The following is a 27844-nucleotide window of genomic DNA, read 5'->3' on the forward strand; positions in this document are numbered from 1 at the left end:
ATTCAGTGGTTGATCATCAACATCCTTTCAATGATCAAAGTCTGACCTTTGATCCCTCTCCTGCAGCTGGGAAGACCCAGGCTCAGAGTGCTGGAGAGATGTCTTCAGCCTCACCCTACGGATGGGTCTAGACTGAAGAATCTTATGTCAGTTACATCTCAGTAAAGGTGGGGAGGGGTAAGTACAAGAGGCCCTAGAATCTTAGTCATCTGATCCCTTGGGCAGGGTCTCTCCGCATGTGGGTGGCATTGAGACCAGCACTAGGGACAGAGAGGCGGGAAGATGGGAATGTGAGACAGACATCACTTGACCATCCAAAACCCAGAGGAGATAACAGTGGCCCCTCTGACTCCCATAGGATGAAGCGCGCACACACACACACCCCAGTAAGAAAAGGGCCAGGTGAACACGAGGATGGACTCTCTCCAACAACCTTTATTGAGCAGTGAGTATGGGGACCGGATTCTGCCCTGAGCACTCCGCGTGTGGAAATGTTAGCAACTGTCATGGCTAGAGGCAAGTTCCTGTTACAAAGATGAAATGGCAGAACGCAATGCTCTTTTTAATTTTATTAGTACATGCAGATACACTGATTTACCCAGAACATGCATGTACACCTGCAGCCGAATGGGAGGGGCTCTTATCTCCACATACGATGAAGCACCATCATAACAACAGCCAGAACCAAGGAGCTGGAAAATACCCATGGCTGCCAGCATGGAACTTTCCACCAGATCTGGGCCCCACCCAAGTAGACCTGTCAAGAGGTGCCTCTGGTTTTGAGCACAGCTGGCATGACCTTGGCCCATCCCGGCTCACTCTACTCCCCACACTCCTGGGGGAATCTGGTGAGGTCACATTTCTGGGGACGATGGCTTCAGGCTTGACCCTCAAGAGGGTTCACAAGTGGTACCTTCTCCATTTCCCCTGAAACCAAATAGACCTCAACTACTTACACAGAAGTCCTCTAGTTTAACTCCCGGGTTTTGGGTTCGTTTTTTAAACTATGATATAGAATCTTAAGCAGACAGATGCAGTCTAAACATACTACGTCATGTTACCTCATGGTTTATCATGTAGAATTACTTGTTTCTATTACTAAAGAAACAAGATTGTGAAAGTTTCTTTCCCTGCCTTGATGGTGAGTCACATTCTTAGCCAGTTCAAAACACTGAGGCAGTGCCTGAAGCATAACAGATGTTCCTTAAGTATCCGCAAAATGCATGAATCCACGGTTGACAGTACCCACCAGGTGCCGGCGACCTCTTCTGCCAATTGCAATTGCAGAGCTTCAAGGAATGAGCAAAACTTAGGGTGGGAAAAGGATTCATTTGGCAGCTGTAGAGAGGTGAAAAACAGTCTCTGAAGAGCTTCCTAACAGTGCTTCACATTGGATCACTACCCCTGGGAAGATGTACTGAGATGCCTTCCTTTTACCTGTTGCTTTAGAGACTTGTTAATGAAACCTAAGTGTTACGGCGTATGTGTCTAAAAGTTTTTGCTTTATACACTTTTTAAAAGAATTGAGACCTCAAAATAAAGAAAAACTTCCTCAGAAACACTGAGCTTATTGTGGGGAATAAAAAGCCTGAGGCTTCCCCACTAAGGCCTGTATAAAGCCCCCTGAGCGATGGGTACACCTGGGCGCAGGTTGGTCTCGGAAAGTGCCAACCGTGGCTTCAGAAAACAGCACCCAAGTGGCAGGCTGTCCCCAAAGTGGCGTCCAGGCCGCAGTCAGGACACCCCCTCCCAGGGCCCCACCCCTCTTCAGCACAGGTCCTCCTTTTGAACACCCAGGGCCACCTGGTACTGAAGGAATCAGAGATGGCGCCTCCCGGGCGTGTGGAATCAGCATCAGGGCCCTGGACCCCCAGCCCTGCCGGGCTCCTTTGTGGTCCTGGGAGAGGCTTTCCTGACGATCCCTCCGAGGGAAGTCTGTGAAGAGAGACAACTGCACGGCTGGGAGGATGCCACAGTTAGACTGAAGTCCCAGGAGGGCCAGCCCAGGGCCTTCCCAGGGCCTCAGAAACACCTGCCAAGGGTCTGCAGAGAAGACGAAACAGGACGGCCCGGAGGGACTCCAGTTCTCTACAGCAACAGCATGGCTTCAGGCACCCAGGGCAGAGTGACCCCGTGGCCCAACGCTGGGCTCAGCAAGGCCAGCAGCCCGGTGTCACCGGCCCACCCTGACCCCGTGTCTGCAGCTCAGTTGTAGGAAAGGTAGTCAATGAGCCGGGGAGGGATGTTCAACCTGGCAATTTTCTCCAGCCCCCTGACGCCAGCCGCCCTCCTCAGGCTCACCCTGCAGAGCTGGGACAGGCTCAGAGGTGTCTCTGGAAAAAGGGGACAAGACGCACGTGAGGTTAGCTTAACTTAAGGAAGAAGCACAGCATCCTTCAACTTAACAAGTACCAACATGGAACTGAAAACACCTCCCTTTTCCTGAAGAGAGGCTGAACCCTGAGTACCTTCTCTGGAAGGCGACCAGGAAGGACAAATAGGGACCGAGAACAGAAGATCAGGAAATGGAATTCAGGTCCTGGCCACTGGGGTTTCACTTCGTGAGCTTTCGGCTTTGGGGGTTTTGTGACTTTTTCCCCCCATAACGTTATAACTCAGCACACAGATTTGCCAGCAAAGCACTAATCTACAGCTAGTAGGCTTGTTTGTCAAACTTCCAGACAAATGAGGGCTGGGGGAGGGTTCGGGCGGGCAGTGCTGGCTGCCCACCCATGCTGTTCCAGGCCACAGGTTCTGTTCTGCTCCTGATCGCTGCAGGCCACAGGGACCCACGGAGAACTGACCCACAGGGGCAGATAGTCCACAAATGCACATCCTGGTGACACAGAGTCAGGGCCACAGGCCTGAAGATGAAGCCTGGAGCTATAGCTCACGAGGGATGGACACCAGGGCCAAAGAAGGAAAGTGCCTGTAGGTCCCTGGCAGCTGGGCCACGGGAATGTGTACAGAGCAGAGCCTGGCCCCGAAGGCTGCCTTTAGGACCATCTGTGTTTGATCAAAGTATAAATCAACCAAAGAAAGTATTCTCAACTTATGAAACATTATGAAAGACAAAGCTCTCTGAAAGAAAAATAAACAGAATTACTACTGACATTGATTTTCCCATTTACTTCCTCCCCCAAATTATTTGAATGCAGGAAAAGAAACACCTTCTAGGAAATGTTTCCCCAATAGACGTGGATGGTATTTGCCTCTAAACTCATGATGGATTTTGGTTGGGTAAGGTTGGCAAAATGTGGAATAAAGGGGCTCTTTTTCAATTGATAAGTGTGTGAAAGCCTCTTGTGACTGTAATTCTATGTAAACTCATTTAAAAATGTGTCCCAGAGAGGAGGTCTTGTCTTAGCCAGATGGTTTGTCCTTTGTTTCCTGAAGAGTGAGGGCTGCATCTATATCATCGGCCTCATAGGGACCCAGTCTGAGTCAAGAAACGACTGACTCAGAGATGAACTGATACGTGATCAGAACAAAGCCCTCCTGCACGAGGTTCCCCTGCAGACCTTAGTGCAGGCGTCACACAAACGACACACACTCACTCTCATAGTGCTCCAGGCACTTGGCGGGGGCACTGCTGCCCCATGTGTAGTCAGATGGCTTCCGCCCCCGGTTGTCCCGGGCATAGATGTTGCCTCCAAACTGGATGAGCATCTCAATGAGGTCCACATTCTTCACCTTGGCTGCATGGTGCAGCGCCGTCTCGTGGAGCTTTGCCGCGTTCACATTGGCCCCTGCAGGTCCGGAGCAGGAACAAACGTCACCAAGGAGCACAGGACACAGAAGCAGCAACCCCTCCCCAGGAACAAAATCAAGACTCTGCTGCAGCCTTTTCAAAACCTTCTTCAAAATCCAAAAGCACTGATTCCTTTTATTTTTCCCTAGGAAAAGAGAGCTAAAAAAGAAGTATAACTGGAAACAACCAAAAAGAAGAAAAACAAGACAGAAACCTTCCCTGTGAATTCAGTGGCTGCTCTAACGCCCTATGCTGTCTGTCCCCAGGTCCTGAGGCTCTGGAAGCTCAGGTGAGTTGCTCAAGCTCTCCTGCCGTCCTCCATGTGTACACACACACACACCATGGATACACACACACGGACACATACCACAGACACAGGCACACACACGTGCACACAGGTACACAGTTGCACACACCTCAGATACAGACATGCACTCAGGCACACACATCACATGCATGCACACACCACGTACACGCACATACCACATACACAGGACAGTGGCTCTAAAAATGTGTGTTGTATGAATGAATGAACGTTAAATATAAGAAATCTTTTACAAAAGGGAAGCTCAAAGGGAAAATAGGGAATGTTCCCCCCCAAATTCCCTGAAGTTCAGATAGAGAGGAAGTATAGTAACTGTGAATTCAGCTCTGCCATCCACCTCGCTCTCGGGATGACAGCAGACATTCAGAAAGATGCAAACAAGTGACAGCTAAACACAGCATTTTTAGACGCTTTTTAAAAATAAGAGATTTTGATAAAAATATGATCTGTGTAAAACACCATTCTCAGGGCACGACCGTCACCATTCTATACAGTGGGATCCCCTGGAGCCTCAGAATGTTTTTTAAGAAAATACCAACTTCTTTGAGGTCTGCTCCCAAGTGGATAAGGAGGTTACAAGAGAAAGGGGATGGGACAAAAGTATTTTCAAGAAGCCAGCAAAGAGCCCAGGGTCAGTGAAGATATTCCCTCAAATAACAGATTCAAATCACAATCATAAAATATTATCAAGGTGAGGCTTAAAAAAATCAGATCACCAGTATGTCACTGTGTAATAAGAAATTTTGAGGGTTGGAACAAGAGGAAATGAGGGGGTATAAGGCCATTAGATTTTCTAGTCCCACAGCTCAAAAATACTTGAAAACTTCTGCTTTCTGACTTAAAATCATATTAATCCCCTAGTAGAATATAAGAACTATGTTCCTAAAGCGGTCTGTGTGATGCTAAGAAAATAGCAAGCATGCCAACACGTAACACACGTGAAGAAAATCTCCCATACTTCCCAGAGTCAAAACTCAGACGGCAGTTCAGGAAAAAGAATCCATCAGTTAGGAAGCAGGATAAATTACCTAATTATTTAACTTGGCAGATATGTATTACAAAAATAATAGTAAAAATCAACACATGAAATAAAAGAAGCATTTTCCCCACAATCTAACCAATCTACCACATCAGGGGTTTCTTCCAATATGGCTGATACGAATAAGTAATGTTATAGTGTTGCAGTCATAATGCAAATATAAATTTGAACATTAAACTTGTAATGAAAAATAAGTTGCAAAGTCTGCAGAATCTAAAGTCCCTGTGGCTTCCTCTCAGGTCATTAATTCTCTAAATATTCTTGCCAACCAGGGAGGAAAGAGGCTGTCTCTATTGTAGGGATGGAGAAGGGTGGGTGGGGAAGCAGAGTCACTCTCAAGGTCAAGGAGAACCAGCCCACTGTGGGTTCTCGGTACACAAGGCTTGGCGGGGTGACTGTTCCAGGGGACAAACGGGATCTGTTTAAAATGTGCCTTGGTATCACTGGATTGGATGCAGAGAGAGGGCTGGTGACTAAGAGGGGCAGCTGGCATCTCCACAGAAGCTGGAAACAACGGACCAGAGCTTCCTGGAGCAACACGGGTGGGTCTCGAAAATTCAGGAATGGGTGAGCAAACAGGAAGGAGAGTCGAATCTATAACAACACCATTTACCATGATGAAAAATTCATGTCTCAACCAATAACACACAGATACTCATTAGAACAGTGGGATGGGGAGGGGGGCAGAGGAAAGAAGGGACAGAGAAGCCAGGGAGAAAGTGGCTTTATGGGACTAACGGTGACATTGCCTGGAACTGAGGACAAAAGCCAGAGCCAGCAAAACACCCGACGCCACCTGGGCCTTAAAAATCCTCAATTCACGCGTCAGAGAGAAGGGATCAGTGTTTGCTCGTGATCAAAAGCCTGATTTCAAAGCAAAACAGGATTAGAGTGGATTCAGTAAAACCTCAGGGAACAAGGACAGGGGCTGTCACGCGCCCACCAAGAACCCAGCACGACACTATGGAGAACAGTATGGAGGTTCCTCAAAAAACTAAAAATAGAGCTACCATATGACCCAGCAATCCCACTCCTGGGCATATAGCCAGACAAAACTCAAAAAGATACATGCACCCCTGTGTTCATTGTAGCACTATTTACAATAGCCAAGACATGGAAGCAACCTTAAATGTCCACTGACAAATGGATAAAGAAGATGTGGCACATATATACAATGGAATACTACTCAGCCATGAAAAAGAATGAAATAATGCCATTTGCAGCAACATGGATGGACCTAGAGACTGTCATATTGAGTGAAGTAAGTCAGACAGACAAATATACGATATCACATATATGTGGAATCTAAAAAAATGATACAAATGAACTTATTTACAAAAACAGAAATAGAGTCACAGATGTAGAAAACAAACTTACGATTACCGGGGGAAAGGGAGTAGGGAGGGATAAATTGGAAGATTGGTAGAGACATACACAATACTATATATAATATAAGATAACTAATAAGGACCTACTGTATAGCACAGGGAACTCTCCTCAATACTGTGTAATGGCCTATATGGGAAAAGAATCTAAAAAAGAATGGATATATATATAACTGATTCACTTTGCTGTACACCTGAAACTAACATAACATTGTAAATCAACTATACTCCAATTAAAAAATATTTTTAAATATACACATATATAAAAATAGAACCCAGCGCAATGCCCGGGACGGGATGGCAAGCACAGGGGCTTGGGATTTGCTCACTGAGACAACAGAAGAGACGTGAGGGACCAGCACTGCTGGGAAGGTGGATGCCCCTTCTGAACGCTCCCAGCACGGTTAAATATTTACTGCCGGGGACCAGATTAAAAGTTACCTCACCAGAAATAACTGGACTTTCACTCCCTTGGCCACAATCCTCTGCAAAAATAATCCACAGCTTGGCAGCTTGACCTCGCTGCCAACAGAAAGCCTCTGTGTCCACCCCAGGGGGCACCACGTGGCCCCGACGGCTCTGCTCCTCCTGCGGAGCCAGGACCCTCTCCAAAATCGCGCGCAAAAGCACCTGCACGCGTATTTTTCTAGAGATGTAGTCCATAGCTTTCATTAGACGTTCCAGCAAAAAGTGACAAATCACTACTCTAAAAAGAAAGCATATGCTGTCCTCTTCTCTCTACTTTTCTGTATGTTTGAGATTTTCCATAGTTAAAAAGTAGTTTTCTTTAAGAAGAAAAAAAGAATGCATGTGATCTAGGAAGGGCAGTCAAGGAGACCATCTGAGATTACAACAGAATCGGATGAAATCTGGAGCTGGTGGTAGACGCTGACACCTCAGGATCCTGCCCCAGGGGAAATCTCCTCAGCCCTCACTCCCAGGGGATGGAAACTCCCTTTGTAACCACCGGATCCCCTGCTTAAGGCCGTCGTGGACATCATGGCTGCCTTCCACCCAGAAGCTGCACCCTGTGGTGTGGGGCAGGGGTCCCGGGGCAGGGGTCCTGGGGCAGGGCTGGGCCCTGACTGGGTGAATCCCTCTCCTCAACCCAGACCCCAGCTGCTCAGAATGTGGCACAATCCAGCCAAAGGGACGGGATAAGGTTTGGACATGAACCCATTTCAGGCCGATGGGACACGGAGGAGGTGTGACGGGGAAGTTTCACTCTTCTGAGGGGAGGAAGCCATCAGAAGCCTCATGAGTCAAGAATCTGCATTCTAGCCAAACTCTGCTGCTGCAGCCATTTCTCCCCTACTAGGGACGCCGGGCGTGGGATAAAGGGAACGGTGAGGAAGGCAGAGATGTAAGATTTAGAGGAGGTGAGTTCTTGCTGACACTGCTGAACCCCCCACGTCAGAGACCCTGAAATCTGCTCTAGTTCTGATCCTTTTGGTTACTGAACCGGGAAACTCACCCACCCGGGGGTCGGGGGGAGCTGGTTTCCTACTTCTTACAAAGGAGTCATCACTTACACAGGGTCCTCAGGACACGGAAAGGACAGCGGGTTACACCACTCGCTTGATCCTCTCCCCTCCAACCACGAGAAAGGAACCAGAGAGAAAACAGATGAAGGTGTGCTGCACATGTGCACCCCAGGCGCCCCGCGGAGGGTGGCTGTGCTATGAAATTTTTATTTTAATAAGCTCAACAGGGCTCCCCTGGTGGCGCAGTGGTTGAGAGTCCGCCTGCCGATGCAGGGGACACGGGTTCGTGCCCCGGTCCGGGAAGATCCCACATGCTGTGGAGCAGCTGGGCCCGTGGGCCATGGCCGCTGAGCCTGTGCGTCCGGAGCCTGTGCTCCGCAACGGGAGAGGCCACAACAGTGAGAGGCCCGCCTACCGCCAAAAAAAAAAAAAAAAAAAAAAAATCTCAACAGGAACAATAGGTAGATGCCGTTGGCAGAAACGGGATCCAACCATCCCATGAGCGACTCAGCTGGAAGACCCACTGTTTCTAATCTAGATATTTAATCTTTGCATAAAAAACAAAAACTACCCCAGTGACTAACCTTACACAAAATGAAGCGTGTTCACTGAAAAGACTTAAGAGTGGCACGTTAAAGTGAATACGACTCAGTAGTAGAAAACTGTATATAACTTATGCTCAAAAGACTGTCATCCGGAAAGAATTCATCCTCTATTTCTGAACCATTTTGGTTTTTCCCTAGGTTGCCCCCAGAATGGACAAGACAGCTGAGCTAAAATGTTCCCTCAACAAAACATTTAAGTTGGGGGCTTCCCTGGTGGCGCAGTGGTTAAGAATCTGCCTGGCAATGCAGGGGACACGGGTTCGAGCCCTGGTCCGGGAAGATCCCACATGCCGCGGAGCAACTAAGCCCGTGCGCCACAACTACTGAGCCTGTGCTCTAGAGCCCGCGAGCCACAACTACTGAAGCCCACACGCCTAGAGCCCGTGCTCTGCCACAAGAGAAGCCACCACAATGAGAAGCCCACACACCACAACGAAGAGTAGCCCCCGCTCACCACAACTAAAGAAAGCCCACGCGCAGCAACGAAGACCCAATGCAGCCAAAAGTAAGTAAGTTAATTAATTTAAGAAAAAAAGAATGCATTAGATGTGACCCTACTTTATAAAGAAAATCTTGAAAAAAAATTTAAGTTGGGTTCATAATAACTCCTTGCCCATAGCCGCTTTGGCTACATTTTAAAACTTCTGTGGTTGACAGGTCCTGACTCTAGCTTCAGTTGGGCAGGTTGTTTGTTTGTTTTTAATAAATTTATTTATTTATTTTGGGCTGCGTTGAGTCTTCGTTGCTGCGCGCAGGCTTTCTCTAGTTGTGGCGAGCAGGGGCTACTCTTCGTTGTGGTGCGTGGGCTTCATTGCACGGGCTTCTCTTGTCGTGCAGCCCAGGCTCTAGGTGCGCTGGCTCAGTAGTTGTGGCTTGCAGGCTCTAGAGCGCAGCCTCAGTAGTTATGGTGAATGGGCTTAGTTGCTCCGTGGCATGTAGGATCTTCCCAGAAGAGGGATCACACCCGTGTCCCCTGCATTGGCAGGTGGATTCTTAACCACTGCGCCAGGAGGGAAGTCTCTTGGTGGGTTCTTTTTATTTTGTTTCTGTTTTTCACCATGGGAAACTGTCTATCCTTAGGACACCTGACAGCCTCCTGGATCCTGACGCAACTGACGCGCTTCCCCTGGACCCCATCTCCTGATTCAGACCAGGCAGGCCTTGGGGACAATCCCCTGCGGCTGCCAAAAATAATCATTCGTGTTCATTGAGCACCTACTGTGCAGCAAGTACTGTGGAAATGTTATCACGAATCCTCCCAACAGTCCTGCAAAATGGGTTTTAGTTGTCCGGTTTTATAGATGCAGAAACTGAAGCCCAAGGACTCAGCTGACAAGTGGGAGAACCAGCTGCAAACCTGGGCTGCCTGACTGCACCAGTCAGCTCTCTGCCAGCTCGCAGCACAGGTGAACGTGACGCACCTGCGTTGAGCAGCATTTTGACGCAGTCCAGATGCTCCCGGGCGCAGGCCACGTGCAGAGGGGTCCCAAAGTGGCAGTCGTGCGCTTCCAGGTTGGCCCCAACGTCAATAAGAAGCCTCACACACTCAGAACTTCCTTAAAAGAAATGGAGACAGAGGAAAGGCATCGTATCACATATATTTGAAATAACAGGCTTGGCAGACACGCGGCTGCTGGAGCAGGTGAGCCCCGAGCTTGGCGGCAGCAGGAGGGAACGGAAGTGGGCCTGCATCCTGACCAGGAGCAGTGGGTCCTGGACACGGCATGGGTGTCCTTCCCCGGGGAGCTCAGTGGCCCCCCGAGCTCACCAGGCAGTGGGAGAAAGGGAGGGAGGGCACGGCCGGCGCCCGTGCTGGGAGAACACAAAGTTGGGCTCACCAGCTGTGGACGCAGAGAAGGCTCCTCACTGCTCTCCATCCCTCGGGGGGAAAAGGAAGGGGCTCCCCACCTCCAGCTGCCCCCCAAGCTGTGTCAAGAACGCCAAGCCGCCTGGATGAACTTCCCTAAACTTCCCCACTACTCGGGTTCCCAGCCCCCTCCCAGCAGATGCCTTTCTGGCCTCTTTCCCGGCTCCTCTCTGGCGTCTTTAACTCCGGTTTGGGGTCAGCTTCATCCCATCCCAGACTCCATCCTCTCTCACCCCTTGATCATGCTTGGCTGTTGGCACCGCCTCTCCACCTCCAGCCCTGAAACCCAGCCCCACCTCCACCTCCACCACCAGGCGCTGGCCCTTCTCGGGTGAACATGCCCCCCATGACAAGGTCCTCCCCCCACTCCCCAGCCAGCCTCCTCCTCACCCTGAGTTGGTCTTGACGCCGTGCTCTCCTCTCCCTCACGTCAAATCCCATTGATTCTTCCCTCAAAGCTCTGCACGTGAATCCATCCCACCTGGGCTCCAAGAGCTTTGCACTTGGGTCACTGTGATGGCCCCCAGCTCATCTCTTCATTTCCAGGATACCCCCCCATTTCATATTGGCAGAATATGCCACCCCAAAATATGCCACTTTGGCATAAGGACTATTTGGAGCTGAAGACAAGTAAGAAGCAGCAGATATAAGAAAAGCTCTCTTGTCTTCCCCATTTATGTCCCTAAAAGCAGGACATAAATGTATAAAAGTGTCCCCTCCCGTCTCTACCAGGAAGGACAGAAGTTAACCACCAGGAACAACTCTAGACCCTGATCAGCCCAGAGCCGGCACCAGAGGAGTCCACACTGCAAATCTTACTAACTGGCCTTTGTCTCCCAGGAGTTCCCTGCTGTATTTGCCTTCATATAACTTACCATCCCTAGAAGCTCATGGTCCTTTTCCTTGGTCTTGTGTCTGCTCGACAGAATTACTGCTCTTAAGATGCTACATAAACCCCAATTCTAACCACCCTTTGCCTGAACTCTCCTGTGTGTATGTGCAATGCACACACTAACTTCCACTTGTTTTTCTCTTGTTAATTGGTCCCTTGTCAGTCTCATCGGCAGGGCCCCAGCCAATGAACCTAAGATAGGTGAAGGAAGAAAAATAAGCTTCCCTCCCCTACGCTGCACATGGATGGCCACTAAACGAACCTCTCAAAAATGTGTTCTTATCATTCAGCATCTGCTCAAAAACCTTCAGAGCCGTCTGTAGCAATTCCCAGTGCCTGTGGGCAACCCAAGGTGACCTAACTGGGATTCAGGGTGAGGGCAGCAAAGACTGGCCCTGTGTGCAGCCGTGGAAGAGCCCACACCCTGCACCCTAACAAATGCAGCGAAGACCAACACCACGTTGACCAAAGCACAAGACACAAGTGTGCAAACCTTGCTCAAAACAATCGAACCCAAACTCCCTATTCTGTCATCTGAAACACTGCCCACCAGCTGGCCTTGCCCCAGATTTCCAGTTCTGCCTGTTGTAGCTCCTCTGCTGGGCGTGTCTGACCCAGCGAGGCTGGAGCAGCCTTATCCTCCCACCGTCTGAAATCCACCTATTCTCAGAGGGCAGGTGAAAACCCACCTGCTCCCTGAGCCTCGAGGACCAGCTCTCGGCTCCTCTGAGAGTTCCTGCCTGAGGGTGCGTCTGGGCCTCATCTCCCCACAAGATCAGGGGCCTGCAGGCCAGAACGACAGCAGCCACTAAGTGAGCGGCTGCCGAGGGCACCCATTTCCAGGGTTAGCATCTGAAAGGCACCGAATCAGCTAGAAATAGAACCCTACCTTCAGCCCCCAGCCCTGGGTGAGGACTGTATCTCCAGGAGGAAAAGCATCAGATTCCACGGCTGACGGACCAAGAGCCAGACCCGGCCTGGTAGCCCCGCTTCACCAGCGGATGGCTTCCCCTCCTGGCTATCACCGCTACCCGACTCACCACTCATGCAGGCCTCGTGCAGCGGGGATGCCGTGTACAGGGGCGGGTTGACCTTGGCCCCGTGGGAGAGCAGGAGCTTCACGCACTCAATGCTGCCCGAGGCACAGGCGTCACAGAGCGGGGTGCTGCCATCGATGTTGCGGGCGTCCACCTTGAGGGGGGAGGAAACGAGCATCAGAGGGCAGAGGGCAAGGTGCAGGCCACTCGCCTTCTCATCCTGATGCACGTTCATCTTTGAGACACCACGTAGTTTTTCGAAGTTCTTAGGTTTTCTATTATGTGCTGAGGTGCCGTGCCAGGCAAGGGGGTTCAGAGATAGAAAGTAGGGCATGTCTACTGGCTGCCTGAGTACAGTGGGCGTGCAACTGGGGGCTTTTTTTTAGCTCAGTCTCACTCCGGCCACCACCCCAACACCTAATAAGCACAGGCAGGGTATGAAAACGGGCTTTAACTCCAGCCTCAGCTAGGAGGTGTGCCTGAAACTGTTTTAGCATGCCTCCTCTAGTTGGAAAATCATAAGGCAGGAAAAGGCAGCTCCCCAAACTGGCAGATTCTGCTTAGAATTTGTCCAAATTTAGCTGTTTACTTGGGTTCATGCTGAAGCTTGTTCCATTGCCTCTGGAACCGCCGTCATAGCCAAGTTCTGGGAAGAGTGAGCGGAGCACAGCCTTCCCTTCTTCCTCACCCCCCACCGCTGTCCCAGGGCAGCTCCTACCAACTCGCCCAGCCGACTGGTAAGTACCCAGCAATTCTACCAGCTGGATACCAGACACCGTGTGCTGGGGGCTCCACATGGGCTGCGGTGAGAGTACATAAACTAGGGGAAAGCAGCGAATCAGAATCTTGTTCTTGTTCCTCTTACCTGTCCTTCCAGAGCTAGGTTGCCAGCATCCCACTTAGTCATCCTGCTCTCTGAGCCCAAAAGGCTCCTGCCGCCAAGGCCCCGCCAGCCCGGTAGGCAGCCCGCCTCTGTCCACAGCCTGCCTGCCCACGTGCAGAGCAGAGCGTGCTATCGCTTTGCTAACCCGGCCTTCTCTTCCACCACCAGTGACCTCCCAACAGCCAGGTCCACGAGCACCCTCACCAGTCCTCAGGGCATGGTTGCCATGGAGAGCAGCCCTCCCTCCTCCTCCGGCCCCCACTACAGTCCACTCTGGTTTCCTCCTTCCTCTCTTTCTCAGCCTCCTGCAGTGGTCTCCTTTCTTCCCATGTGTTGCATAACACAGAACGCTCTTCCCAAGCCTCTTTCTCTGGAGCTGGTCCCACCAGTCTGGGGACCATGCTGCGCGTGGCTCACCTGGGCCCCGGCGGCCAGCAGCAGCTGCACGCACTGCGCCTGGCCCTGCAGGCTGGCCGCGTGCAGGGGTGTGATGGAGTCCACCATGACCTGGTTGACGCAGGCCCCGCTCTCGATCAGCTGCTGCAGCTGCCGGGTCTCCCCTCGCTGGGCTGCCTCGTGCACAGGGGTGCGCTCCACCCAGAAACCTGGAAAGAAAAACGTGAGGTGCTAAGAGCACGCCACTTCTGTCCAGGTCAGATGAACCCCAGGACCCTTTACGAAACCCAAGCCATTGTATACACGATGGTGTAATTGGTCCAAACACCCCTACTCAAAACCCTTGAGTGATCCCCACTGCCCGAGAGTGGAGTCCAAGTCTTTGGTGAGGCCTACAAGGTTCTTCATGATCTGGAGCTTGCTCACCTCCTTGACCCATCTGCCACCACTGCCCTACACAAGCCCACTCTCCAGCCACACAGCTGGCTCACCGTGGCCCCCTGCCCTTGCACACCTGCATCTCTGCATATATTCTCTCTGCCTGAGAAGCCCATCTTTGCCCCCACCCTGATCATCCATTCTGTATCTCCTGTTTAGATGTTATGTCATCCACGTGGACCCATTTGAAATAGCTCCTTCTCCGGAAGACACATCTCCCACAACCCTGACATCTACATGCTTATAATGCAGCACGTATACTGTCCCTGCTCCTGGCCTGGGAGAGCCTTCAAAGTAGGGACTTGATTTAATTATTCAATTTTAGCAGAAATCTCAGGATTTCCTACATACAAAATCATGTCATATGCATTTAGATAGAGGTAGCTTTGCTTCTTTCTTTCTAATCTGAATGCCTTTTCTTTTTCTTGCTTAACTGCCTTGGTTTGAACATCTAGCCCCACATTGACCAAAAGTGCCGAGAGGCACCTCCTGCCATGTTCCTGGTCCTGGAGCTTTGTCCTTCACCACGAACCATCACGTGAGCTGTGGGTTTTCATAGATGCCCTTTATCAGGTCAAGGAAGTTCTCTTCTATTTCTAGTTTGTTGAGTCTTTTTATCATGAGAGGGTGTTGCATTTTGTCAAGTACTTTATCTGCATCTATTGCAAAGATCATGCTGGCTTTTTTTCCTTAATTCTGTCAAAATGCTGTAATACATTGATTGATTTTCAGATGTTAAACCAACCATGCATCCCTGGGATAAATTCCACTTGGTCATGGTGTATAATCTTTTTATACATTGCTCAATTTGGTTTGTTCATATTTTGAGAATTTGGGGGTCTACATTCGTAAGTGTCATTTTTCTTGTGATTGATATATTTGTCTGGTTTTGGCATCAAAGTAATACTGGACTCAGAGAATGAGTTGGGAAGTATTCCTTCTTTTAATTTTTGGAAGAGTTTATGAAGAATTGGTATTAAATCTTTAAATATTTGGTCAAATTCATCTGTGAAGACATCTGGGCCTGAGCTTTCATTTATTTAAGTTTTTTTTAATAATTCAATCTCTTCATTTGTTATAAATCTATTCAGACTTTTTTTTTAGTCCGTTTTGGTAATTGGTAGTTTGTCTTTTTAGGAATTTGTCCACTTAATGTACATTATCTAATTTGTTGGCATACAATTTGTTATGGACTGAACTGTGCCCCTGCCACAAAATCCATATATTGAAGCCCTAACCCCTAATACCTCAGAATGTGACTGTATTTGGAGATGTAACTTAATTACAGAAGTAATTAAGTTAAAGTGAGGCCATTAGTGTGGGCCCTAATCCAATCTGACTGGTACCCTTATAAGAAGAGGAGATTAGGACACACAGACACCAGGGATGAGTATGAACAGAGGAAAGACCATGTGAGGACATGCAAGAAGGCGCTGTCTGCAAGCATAGGAGAGAAGCCTCAGGAGAAATCAAGCCTGCTGGCACCTTGATCTTGGACGTCCAGCCTCCAGAACCTCAGAAATAAATGTGTTATTTAAGCCTCCAGTCTGTGGTGTTCTGGTATGGCAGCCCAAGCAGACTAATAAACAATTGCTCATAGTATTCCCTTATAATCATTTTATGTCTGTAATGTCCATAATAACATCCCCTCTTTCATTGCTGATTTTGTAATTTGAGTCTCCCTCCCCGCCCCCACCCCCAACCCCGCCGGCCCCTTGGTCAGTTTAACTAAAGACTTGTCAATTTTGTTGATCTTTTCAAAGAACCAACTTCTGTTTTGTTGATATTCTGCATTGTTTTTCTATTCTCTAGTTCATTAATTTCCTCTTAATCTTTATTATCTTTCCTTCTGCTTTAGGTTTAGTTTGCTTTTTTATTTCCAATGTCTTATAATGAAAGGTTATTAGGTTATTGATTTGAGCTCTTTCTTCTTTTTTTAATGTAAATGTTTACAGCTATAAATCTCTAAGTATGGCATGAGTTACAGCTTATAAGTTTGGTATGTTATCTCTTCAATTTCATTCATCTCAAACTATAATTATTTATTTTTGCATTCCAACCTTGTAAAGTACATGTTCAACAACGACGTGTTAAGAAATAAACAAAGGCATGACTCCTCTCCCCAAAAGGAGTAAAATTCTCTAACATCCCCCCTTTCTTCCACAATGCCTTACCTCTCCCCCTCCCCCCTCCCCTGCCCTCAGCTCTAGAGAACCAGTTGCACGAGATGCAGCACCCTGACCTCCCATGTTTTAGCCAAGGGTTCTCAAACTGGAGCTTCCATCAGCATCGCCTGGAGGGCTTGTGAAATCGAAGGCTGCTGAGCCCCACCCCCAGAGCTGAGTCAGGGGTCTTGGTGGGGCCTGGGAATCTGAGTTTCTAAAAAGTGCCCAGACGATCCTGATGCAGCTGGTCTGGGGACCACACTTGAGAACTGACACCACTTCTCCCTCTGAACAAAGCGCCCTTCTCTCCGCACCTCTGGCCTCTCTATCTCACCTTCCACCCATCCCTGCTCATCCTAGATAATGCCTACTTGTTCCTTTCCTGACTGAAGTGCAGTGGTCAGGTTTGCAGGAGGCCTTGCCCAGCCTCAGCCCCATCCGTGCTGGGTGAGCCCCTCATCTGTGCCTCCACCAGGCCTTACTGTGCTGTGGTCCCCACCTGGTTGCCTGCCGTGCAGCAGAAGTAGACTAGTAGTGCCGTGCACCCATCCCACCCAGACAAGCGGTCTAAGTTAATCACAGGATTCCCGTTTCCCGTAGGACGTCTGACCCAACTCCAGTGAATGACACATGAGGGAGAGGCTGCTGAGAGCGTTCACAGTTTTGACACACCCCTCGCCCCCGATGTTGCCTAGACGTGAGCTGGGAAGTGCCGTGGCCATTGGACCACCTGCCTAATGTGGGCTCTGAGGATGGGACGCACCAGGTGAGTCACTGGTCACGTGGGGCCTGCAGCCCTGACAGCCAGGCTTCCTGTGGTGTGAAGGTGATATTTCTTTACGGTTTAAGCCAGGTGCAGATAAACGCATGCAAACTCGGAGTGTAAACTCCCCAGATGCAGAAACTACAGGATGTTTTCTCAACACCCATCAGAGCACATGGGATACAGGGCAGTCTTCTAGACACTCTTTTAAAACGTCATAAATGACAACAGTGCTGGATTATGCTGACATATCCTTACTGTCAAGCCCCAACTTCGGCAGACGACCACATTACACACCTGTTCATAATAAGCAGCTTCCTTTTATTATAACTACATTTTATTATCACATCTCCCTAGAAAACCTTCTGATCAACCACATGGTTCCCAAGTCTTATCAGAAGCACTTTCACGAACCATATCTGGGGTGAATGTATTTCCTTGGCAGATGGATAACCTCCTGGGTTATGTGTTGATGACTGTCCCCTCTTGGAGATCCCCTCATTTCTGCCGACCTACAGCCCTACCCTAACCCCGCAGTGGAGCTGCATGATGCATGGCTCAGGGTTCTCCAGAGCCAAACCGCTCAGGGCTAAAACTCAGCACGGCCATTTATTAGCTTGTGCGAGAAATAGCTTCCCTGTCAGTTTTGTCACCTGTAAATTGGGATAATAATATAGTTCATTCATCGGTGGGTTATGAAAATTAAATGAATGAAAGTAAAAGCACTTAGCGTTGGGCCCGGCACAGAGTAAGTGCTCCATAAATGGAGTCTATTTGTGGTATTTTAACCCCCTCATTGTACCTAACTGTGCGACCCCACAGGGGCCATGGGGGGCCAGGGGAGTGAAGGGAGGACTGGAACGCAGAGGAAGATCTGATCCCCACAAATGTAAAAGCCAAGCTTGGGGAACTTCTTACTTACTGTCCCAAGAGTAAGTAAGTAAGCCAAGCTTGGGGACCCCAGTATGTCTCCCAGTTGTGATGAATGGCCGCCTGCATACCTGTCTTGCGGGGTGGGTAGTGGAAAGCAGCTGTGGATCACTCTCAAGTCAGTCTGGAGGGAGCAGAACCCCAAGGGCAGACTGAGTAAAAAGAGGAGAGCAGGGCGAGTCCTGGGTCCTGCAGGAAGGAGGAAAGTGCAGCTCAGGAAGGCGGTGCAGGGAAGGCCTGAGCATCCCTCAGCAGCCCGGGCAGGTAGATGCAGCCTCTCCCACCGCGTTGCACAGAGACGGATGGACATGGCAATCAGCAGGTCATGGTCATGGGCTGGGGAGGGTGGGGAAACAATTCAAAACAACAGGACAGGATGACTGCGATAGTGGTGGAACAGGTCACGCTACAGGAACTTGGAAGCAAGACAGCCCGTCAGGAAAGCATCACGGAGGAGGCGGGGCTGCAGTGAGCCTGCTGGGCATCACTTGCTTGGCTCTATTCCCAGCACCTGGCACAGTGTGAGGCCCAAAAAAGATGCTCACATCACTTGCTTGTTGAGTGCATAAGGGACGAATGAATGGAAGGAATTACTAATGTGAATTATAAAGTGTGGACATAAAATTTTTTAAAGAAAATCTAATTCTATCTCCTTATGACCAGCCTATAGAGGAAGTGCAACTTACTGGGAACCATATTTTCTAGTGAATAAACATCAGCTGCAGTTGTCTTAGCAGCAACTGAGGGCAGAGATCAGAAGCAGCAGGTGTGATAACACAGGAGAGCATTGTGTGCATCAAACAGCACAGTCAACAGTGAAAAGGCACCTATAGGATGGGGAGGAACATTTGTAAACCATGTATATCAGAATATATAAAGAATGCCTACAGCTCAACAACGTAAATAACCCAATTAAAAAATTAACAAAGGACTTAGGTATTTCTCTAAAAAAGATATGCAAATGGTCAACAGGCACATGAAAAGATATTCAGCATCACCAGTTATCAGAGAAATGCAAATTAAAACCACAGTGAGATACCACCTCACACCAATTAGGATGGCTACTATCAAAAAACAAAAAATAAATGTTGGCAAAGATGTGGAGAAATTGGAACGCTTGTGCATTGTTGGTGGGAATGTAAAGTGGTGCAAGGACTTTGGACAAGAGTATTCTGGTTCCTCAAAAATTCAAACAGAACTACCATACATACGATCCAGCAATTTTTATCCTAAGAAAATGCAAACACTAACTCGATAAGATATGTGCACCCCTATTCACTGCTGTATTATTTACAATAGGCATGACATGGAAACAACCTAAGTGTCCATGGAGGGATGAATGGATAAAGAAGATGTGATATATACACACAATGGAATGTTTATTACTCAGTCTTAAAAACCAAAGAGATTCTGTCACAGGCTACAACGTAAATTAACCTTGAAGACATGATGCTCAGTAAAATAAGCAAGTCACAAAAGACAAATACTGTACAATTCCACTTATATGAGGTTCCTAGAATCAAAGTCGTAGAGACAAAAAATGGAATAGTGGCTGCCAGGGGTGGGGAAGGGGAGAAATGGGAAGGTGAACAGGTACAGAGCTTCCTGTGTTATAAGATGAAAAAATTCTGGAGCTCTGTTGTACCAAAATGTGCATGTAGTTAATACTGCTGAACTGCACACTTAAAATTTACCATCTTAACCATTTCTATGTTTTTAGCCACAATTAAAGCTTTAAAAATTATTTTTTTTAAATGTCACTTTTTAAATTTTTTATTTATTTATTTATGGCTGCGCTGGGTCTTCGATGCTGCACGTGGGTTTTCTCTAGTGTGGCGAGTGGGGGCTACTGTTCATTGCGGTGCGCGGGCTTCTCATTGCAGTGGCTTCTCTTGTTGCAGAGCACAGGCGCTAGGCGCGTGGGCTCCAGTAGTTGTGGCATGCAGGCTCAGTAGTTGTGGCTCACGGGCTCTAGAGCACAGGCTTAGTAGTTGTGGCACATGGGCTTAGTTGCTCCACGGCATGTGGTATCTTCCTGGACCAGGGCTCGAACCCGTGTCCCCTGCATTGGCAGGTGGATTCTTAACCACTGCACCACCAGGGAAGTCTGGAGCACGGGCTTTAGGCACGCGGGCTTCAGTAGCTGTGGTTCGCAGGCTCTAGAGCGCAGGCTCAGTAGTTGTGGCGCACGGGCTTAGTTGCTCCGCGGCATGTGGGATCTTCCCAGACCAGGGCTTGATCCCGTGTCCCCTACATTGGCAGGCAGATTCTCAACCACTGTGCCACCAGGGAAGCCCTAAAAATTATTTTTTAAAGAAGTAACAAAGATGGAGGAGGCCCCGGAGATGGGGGAGGTTGTCACCCACAGCTGGTACCAACCACAGGCTGTCATCGGGGGGACACCTTTACAGTGGGAGGTGGGGGTCAGGGGGAGGTGGTAGCCTCAATGGCCTCTGGAGACCCTGAGAAGCACAGGGGGAGGAGAGAGCCACCCCAGAGATAAAGAACACAGGGTGCCTGGTGGCCCACAGGGCTGCAGCTGCATGAAGGAGCGCTGGTCCTCAGTGGGAAGCTCAGAGGCATCCACCCCCGACCCCCTCCCACGACCCCCCACCAGAGAGAAGATGGGGGACGGCTGACATGTACTTATCAACTTTAAAGCAAAAAGACATCTGCTAGCAGGGAAGAGAGGCAGGAAAACGCTGTACGTTAGTCAACCCACTGACCTCAGGCTTTGTTTCTGGCCCTGTGCCTGGACCCCACTTGTGACCAGATGCCCCCACCCCTGTACCATCCCCCTGGGAGAGGGGCCGCCCTGGAAACCTGAGACCCTCCCACTGTCAAGTTCCCTTGGGGATGAGCCTTCCCCTAAATCCCAGCCCTGCCACATAAGTGGTCTCCTAGCACCCCCTTCCCATCACCCTCCCTCCCTTTCTCCCGTCAACAGCCCCGTCTGGTGCTCCCCTGCCCCAGCACCCCCTCCCCTCACCCTCTCCCTAATGCAGCTAGGTCATCAGCGGGTCATGGGAGGCCTGCTCAGGACCCTTAGATTGCTCCTAATTCCAGAAAAACATCCACACTCCTTTGCAAGCCAGGCAAACTGAGCCTCCAGGATAGAGTCCCAGCCCTTTTCCAGTCTCCCCCCACACCCTCCCATCACCACACACACCGTTGTCTCCAATTACGCTGAGCTTCATGTAGCTGACATAGGGTCGGGTGGTACAGGGCCTGTGCCTTTGGGGGTGCTGTGCCCCACTCAGCCCCCCACTCTCCATCCTCCCCACCGAGACCGAGTCTTAGTGCCTGCAGGAAGCCTTCAGGCGTGCAGCCTGCCCACCCATGCCCTCCTGTAAGCCACCTCTGTACACACAGCTGCACCTGATTTCACGCCTCTTCCGTCCTTCCACGAGCATCTTTAGGACAGGACCGCAGCCGCCGACCTCCTGTTCCAGCACAGCGCCTGACACACAGGTATCAAGTAAATAAACTCTCCAGAAGCCTGTTCTACTTGCCAGACAACTTCTACTGCAGTTGGGTCTGCCCCCACCAGAGTACACCCCACTACCGGCCCCTTACAGGCCTGCCCAGCCCTGACACTGACCTGGGCCACACCTTGGCCTTGCCCACTCTGGCCGTGCCAGGTGCCAGGGCATCAATTAAATAGGAGTCTGTTGTAGCAGAACCCAGGCTGCAGTCCCCAGAAGACAGAGACCAGGGCGCTGGTGCTGCAGGGCAGACAGCAGCGTCCAGGCCCCTCCTGCCTCTTGCCCGTGCTTCAGTTCAAGGTCACGGAGATACCTGTGTCACTCCTTCTGCTGACCGGATGCTGGCAAGCCAAGCTCACGAAGGACTAAGTGAAAACCGTCATCTGCAAAACTAGAGTCTCACTGACACCACCTACAGGATCTTCTACCGGACAAGTGCAAGATCACCGCGAGAAGGAATGACAGGTGCTTGAGAACATTTTTGCCACTTTTCTGCACCCCTGCCTGACCTGATTGATCCATCCTGGGCACCAGATGTGCACCTGCTGACTCCCAGCCCGACACCCCTGTGTACCTTGGCCGGGCCCTGACACTCTCACGTCTGAGGGCTGGCCCTGCCCTGCCCAGGCCCAGCCTTCGGGAATCAAGAAGCCCCAGCTGAACACTTCAAGTGGTTCAGCGTCAGCCTCCCCTTGGGAGCGGGATACATGGTGAGGAGCCTCAGGAACCACCCAGCTCATGAGTCCAACGCCTGTCTGTCCCTTAGCCCTGTGACCTGGGGCACGTCACTTATCCTCTCAAAGCCTCGGTTTTCAATTACACATCAATTTTTTTTAAGCCTCAGCTTGCTCTCATATAAAATGGCGATGTTTTTGCCTCTACTCCCCTGTGGTGGCTGTAATGACAATGAAATCCTGCTGGGCATTACTGGCACGGTGCCAGGCAAGTGTACGACGACAGCACACACTATGACCAGGATGGGATTGTTAGCATCATTCTATTTCTGCTGGTCTTGTTTGGGTCCCAGCCTCCAGTTCTACTGTCTGTCATGTTCCAAAGCCCCATCTGGGACTCTGGCTCCAGCATCTGGATCCCGCATGAGTCCCCTGCATGGAGTCCCAGCCCCTTGGCCCTGGCGCCCCCCTTCTCTACGCCTGTCCAGCAGTGGGTGTTCCAGACCAGCTCCCCTGGCCAACTGTTAAATATTCAGCAATTCCGCCAGGCGGAAACCCCTGGGAGCTGAAATCAGCGTGGGGTGAGTATTTACACCAGGGAAAGCAGAAAATCAGATGAGGTTTCCATTTTTTGTTTTTCTTTCCTTTTTTCTCCAGAGAGCCAATTTACCAGCATCCTGCTTAGTCATCCAGAGCCCAGAATCCTGCTCTTATTTATTATTATTATTTTTTTTTGGTGGTACGCGGGCCTCTTACTGTTGTGGCCTCCCTCGTTGCGGAGCTCAGGCTCCGGACGCGCAAGCTCAGCGGCCATGGCTCACGGGCCCAGCCGCTCCGCGGCATGTGGGATCCTCCTGGACCGGGGCACGAACCCACGTCCCCTGCATCGGCAGGCGTACTCTCAACCACTGCGCCACCAGGGAAGCCCCAGAATCCTGCTCTTTGAGCCCAAACCGCAGCTCTCAGCCAAGGCCCCACCGGCCCTCCTAGAGAGCCTGGCCTTGCGACGTACAGGGCCTGCCGGGCTCCCGTTCCACATGCAGAGCGGAGCACTCATCGGCCCCACCCACCTGTCCAGAGTCTAGAACCCAACCCCTGTGCAGACCCTGACCCTGACTGCTCCTCCCCCAGCCAGGGGGCCCCTCCACACAGCAGCCCCGCTCTAACAAAGAGTGTTTTCCAAACGCCACAGAGAACACCTACACCACAAGCAGATTCAACGTGCTCAGTATCCACCAGGCACCCTTCAGTGCTGCTTGGGCCAGGAATCTTGCTCCAGGTATGTCATGAAGGGGGGCCCAGGGCCCTCGCTGCAGACATGTCCTTCTCGGCCACAGCTGCAGCTCTGAAATAAGCCCTTCTCCCCAAATACCCCAGTAAATAAATATTCTTGAAATGATGATGGATAGCCTCCCAATACCCCATCCATGCCCGCGGGGCACCTGTGTGCAGATGTAGCCGCCAGGAGCGGCTGCTGAAGCCACAGTGGAGCTGGTGTTTTGAGGACCGCTCTCAGCGGGCTAAACTCAGCTTTCAGGAAAGTCAGGGGTCCCGAGTGACTTGTCCCCCAAGGTCCCAGAAGGCCAAGGATTTGTGTGTACAAAGCAAAAACAAATTGAAGAGCTAAAATGACCTAGAAATCATGGCAAAGTGTACCTATCCATCTGACAGTAAAGAGTGAAAAAACAAAATAGGGGCAAAAACCCACAAGGACAAAGAAACCAGCACCTAAGAATGACAGACCTGCTCCAGAGGATGCTGCAAGGACCAAAGACACAATACATGCAAAGTGCCTGGCACAGGTGGTGCTTAATAAATGCTTTGTGGTGACCAATCTTTAACGTGCTGTCCGAATTAAAGTTCAGTGAGCTTGATATTACCAGTCACCTTGATTCTAAGGGAAAATGGAAATCATTTTTATATATAGAAACACTTATTTAGAAATTGGGGCTGAGAATTTTGTTACTCTTGAAGAGATTTTTCAACAAGTTCTATTTCTGTGTTTTAATTATGAACACCCCAAATACTGTTTGTCAGTAAACTTGAGGTTGGCATACGTGGTTTTAAGATCTGTTAAATGTGATAAAAATTAAAGAGAAAAGGTTTACTTTCCTACAGGGACAAGACGGTCAAAGCTCAGTTAGGAGAGGCAAAAGGAAAGTGAAAGAGAACAAGTGAAAGCAAAAGAGAAAAGTGGGAAGAGGTTACCGAAGCAGCAGACAGCAAGGGAGAAGGAAAGAAAGATCTTCCTAAACACGCTTAATGAGAAACGCCCGAATCCAACTTTCGCCCTCACTCAGCAGCCCCTACTAACCGCTCATCCAATTCTCTGCCACCCAACCCCTCCCCTTGCCTCCCTCCCACCCCACAGTGCTGATGACCAGGGCAGGAGGGTTATACCAAAAAAATCAAAACTCACTTGTACTACTACAGTCGGCAGCCACTCCTGGCCGCAGTGACTACCCAGAATCCCAGCTGGTGTTAAAATCAGCCTAATTTCCTTCAAACGTTGTTATTAGCAGTGTAATATAGTGCCCAGAGGCTTCTCCACTAAAGGACACATCTAGACACTTCTAGAATGCAGCTTTCGCTAAGGGAGAAACAGAAGCACGATTTGAGAAGATTTTAAGGAAGTTGACCTCCCAGCCAGGGCAGTGATTATCTAGATCTCTCAAAGTACTTTCCATACAATTTTAGGTTTAAAAAATCAAATTCCGGAATTCCGTGGCAGTCCAGTGGATAGGACTCCTTGCTCTCACTGCCAGGGCCCCAGGTTCCATCCCTGGTCGGGGAACTAGGATCCTGCAAGCCACGCAGCGCAGCAAAAAAAAAAAAAAAAAAATCAAATTCCACAGACTCAACAAAAGGATGAACTTGGATATAGGTTCCCGGGCCCGGGGACTCAGATCAGTCTACCATCCTGATTGTGGACACCCGGAGGCAAAGACATTTGTCAGAGCCCAAAAGGTGCTATAGTACAGAGATGATGGGTGGTAGCAGTGCTCTCCAGTCCCCTGAGAACCCACAGCAGACATGACTCATCCATCCCAGTCACAAAACCAGCTCAGCGCTCCAGGCAGCCCTACAAGTTGATTACAGATGAACCTATCTGATAGGAAGGACATAAGCATTTTTAACATGAAACAAGCAAAACAAATAGAAACAAAACAAAAAAGAACCACCTGTGTTAAAACCTCAGCTTTGTGACTTCCTAGCTGTGCGAACTCAGTTTCACCTCTAAGTTAATCGATAATGACGACTGTCCTGCAGCTCTCACAGGGCTCGTGGCCAGCGCCTGGCCCACAGCAAAGCAGCTCAGTGGCTCTCATCACGGTCCCAGGGGCTGCCTCTCCTTTTCTCTCTCCATCCCATCTTCCCAACACCCCAGAGGCCAATGAACTGGTTAGACTTCTTGGCTGAGGATAACTGACGAACACCAGCCGCTCACCTTGCTTAGAGCCCAGATCCCTAAGGCACCCTTTCATCTTCTGCCAACCTCTTGCTTCCAAGTCAGAAGCCCTTGAGCACAGATGCTGAATACGAGAGTCACGTTTTCAACTTTACAAATAGACACAACCTAGGGTCAATAACGATATGAATTACATTTGCTAAGTAACAAACACTGATTCACTTTAGGATGTGACTTGCCCTGAATTCTTGGTTCTTATTGATAAGGCCATATTATAAGACTGCAACCTTTACCTCTGTGAGGTGTTATATTAAAAATTCAGTTCAGGACTTCCCTGGTGGCGCAGTGGCTAAGAATCCGCCTGCCAATGCAGGGGACACGGGTTCGAGCCCTGGTCCGGGAAAATCCCACATGCCGCGGAGCACCTGAGCCCATGCACCACAACTACTGAGCCTGCGCTCTAGAGCCCACGAGTCACAACTACTGAAGCCTGTGCACCTAGAGCCCGTGCTCCGCAACAAGAGAAGCCACCGCAGTGAGAAGACCATGTACCACAACGAAGAGTAGACCCCGCTTACCACAACTAGGGAAAGCCCACACACAGCAACGAAGACCCAACGCAGCCAAAAAAAAATTAAATAAATAAATTTATTAAAAAAATAACAAAGTTACAGAGAACCTACTGTATAGCACAGGGAACTCTACTCAATGTTCTGTGGTGACCAAATTGGAAGGAAATCCAAAAAAGGGGATATATGTATATGTATAGCTGATTCACTTTTGCTGTACAGTAGAAACTAACACAACATTGTAAAGCACCTATACTCCAATAAAAAAAATTTTTTAATTAAAAAAATAAAAATAAAGCTACACGGTTTGGTTAGAGTATACCACACGTATAGAATTTGAGATCAGAATGATAAAATGCGTTAAAGTTCCTATGATGGGCCTCTACTTCTGCTGGGATAGCAGTGTCGCTCTGGATTCAACACATTGAGCTTATTCATTAGTGTTGAGAATAAAACTGTCAGCAGGATGTATTTTGAGAGAAATATATGAAATAAAACAATGACAATGTCAAAATAGCCACGAACCCCAGAAACTGTGCGTCCATTAGTTTAGAATATGTTTTTCTTCTAAAGATACATTCCTTAAACTATACAAAAAACATACTCGGAAGTGATGCTATGCTATTGAACCTTGTACAAGAACAAAAATATTAAAATGTGTTTAAAAGGCTTCCATGGTGAACCAACCAAACACAGCACACACTGGCAGGGTCAAAGTCCTGTGCTTGCCTGGGGTGGAATGCCAAGTAAAAACAGAGATGCTTATTAAATGCCTTTGATCCTGTGGCAGGTGGCTGTTTTGCAAAATCAACTAAAATCGCTTTGCTAGGACTGCAGTTCCTCTTAAGCTAAATTAACCCATAAGACTTCTCACTTTCATTCGCACTACATTTTTTTTTATCAGTGTAAAAATACTTTATAGATTATTTTTTTCTTTGCAGGCTTTGGAAGTGTTTTCACTGCTCATTTGCCCTAGAATTACTCCATAGGCGGGAAAGTTTGCTTCCCCAAAGAATGGCCTTTTGCCCTCGAATCCATTTTATTCTCGGGTTGCCCAAACGGTAAAGAAGGTTCAGTTAAGAACCGAGGTCGCATGTCTCACACAGTGCGACAAGGGCACATGCTCCTTCTGCATTGAATTCCTGGGTGTATCCGTTGCATGCGAACGACCCTGCTCACGACCTTCCCACAGGGCGCCTGGAAGACGGTCCAGCTCCCACCCCGGGCCCGTGCCAGGGCTGCCCTACGAGTGGTCCCGCGTGGGCATTTCCTAGGTTCTCCTCGGAACCCGGCAATGACCACGCACAGTCCCGCATCCTCCCCAGGGTGCGCAGCGCTCCGGTGGGTCACCGGTTCTGAAGTCACAAGGATGACCCGGCCGGCAGGGGACCAGGAGCCGGACGCAGAAACCGCGTCTGAGCTGCATGGGACCCCCGGACCTGCTCCTTTAAAGACACGGCCCTCCGACCCGAGCCCAGCCAGACGCCCCTGACGACCCCTCGGAGCGGGTTCGTCCCCGCTCGGGGCGAATGTAAGCAGATGCAGCTCTCGGTCCGCGAAGGCGGCCCCGCGCTCCCGGCAACCCGCACGTACCCAAGTCGCCCAGGAAGCTGCCGTCTGCAGCACGGGTCTCCATGCCACCGGCTCCCCGCGTCCCGGCTCTGCGGCCCCGCCACTAGCACCGCCCGCTGGGCGGGGCCAATCGCCGTCGCCGCGCGTCCAGGAGAGGCGGCCGCGCGTGCCGGGA

General features: G+C 49.8%; 1 protein-coding gene across 1 annotated transcript; it reads right to left on the minus strand.

The window, feature by feature from the left end:
• Positions 1–425: 425 nt before the first annotated feature.
• Positions 426–27767, minus strand: ASB13 (ankyrin repeat and SOCS box containing 13). The gene is made up of 6 exons (XM_060095403.1): positions 27691–27767; positions 13686–13873; positions 12389–12539; positions 10011–10145; positions 3558–3749; positions 426–2333 (listed from the first exon to the last, which is right to left on the minus strand). Exons 1-6 carry the CDS (start codon positions 27731–27733, stop codon positions 2206–2208), a joined length of 837 nt encoding a protein of 278 aa, XP_059951386.1. The 5' UTR covers positions 27734–27767; the 3' UTR covers positions 426–2205.
• Between the last annotated feature and the right edge of the window lie 77 nt (positions 27768–27844).

The sequence above is a fragment of the Mesoplodon densirostris genome, chromosome 4 (genome assembly GCF_025265405.1).
Source record: "Mesoplodon densirostris isolate mMesDen1 chromosome 4, mMesDen1 primary haplotype, whole genome shotgun sequence".
Classification (NCBI taxonomy): Eukaryota; Metazoa; Chordata; class Mammalia; order Artiodactyla; family Ziphiidae; genus Mesoplodon; species Mesoplodon densirostris.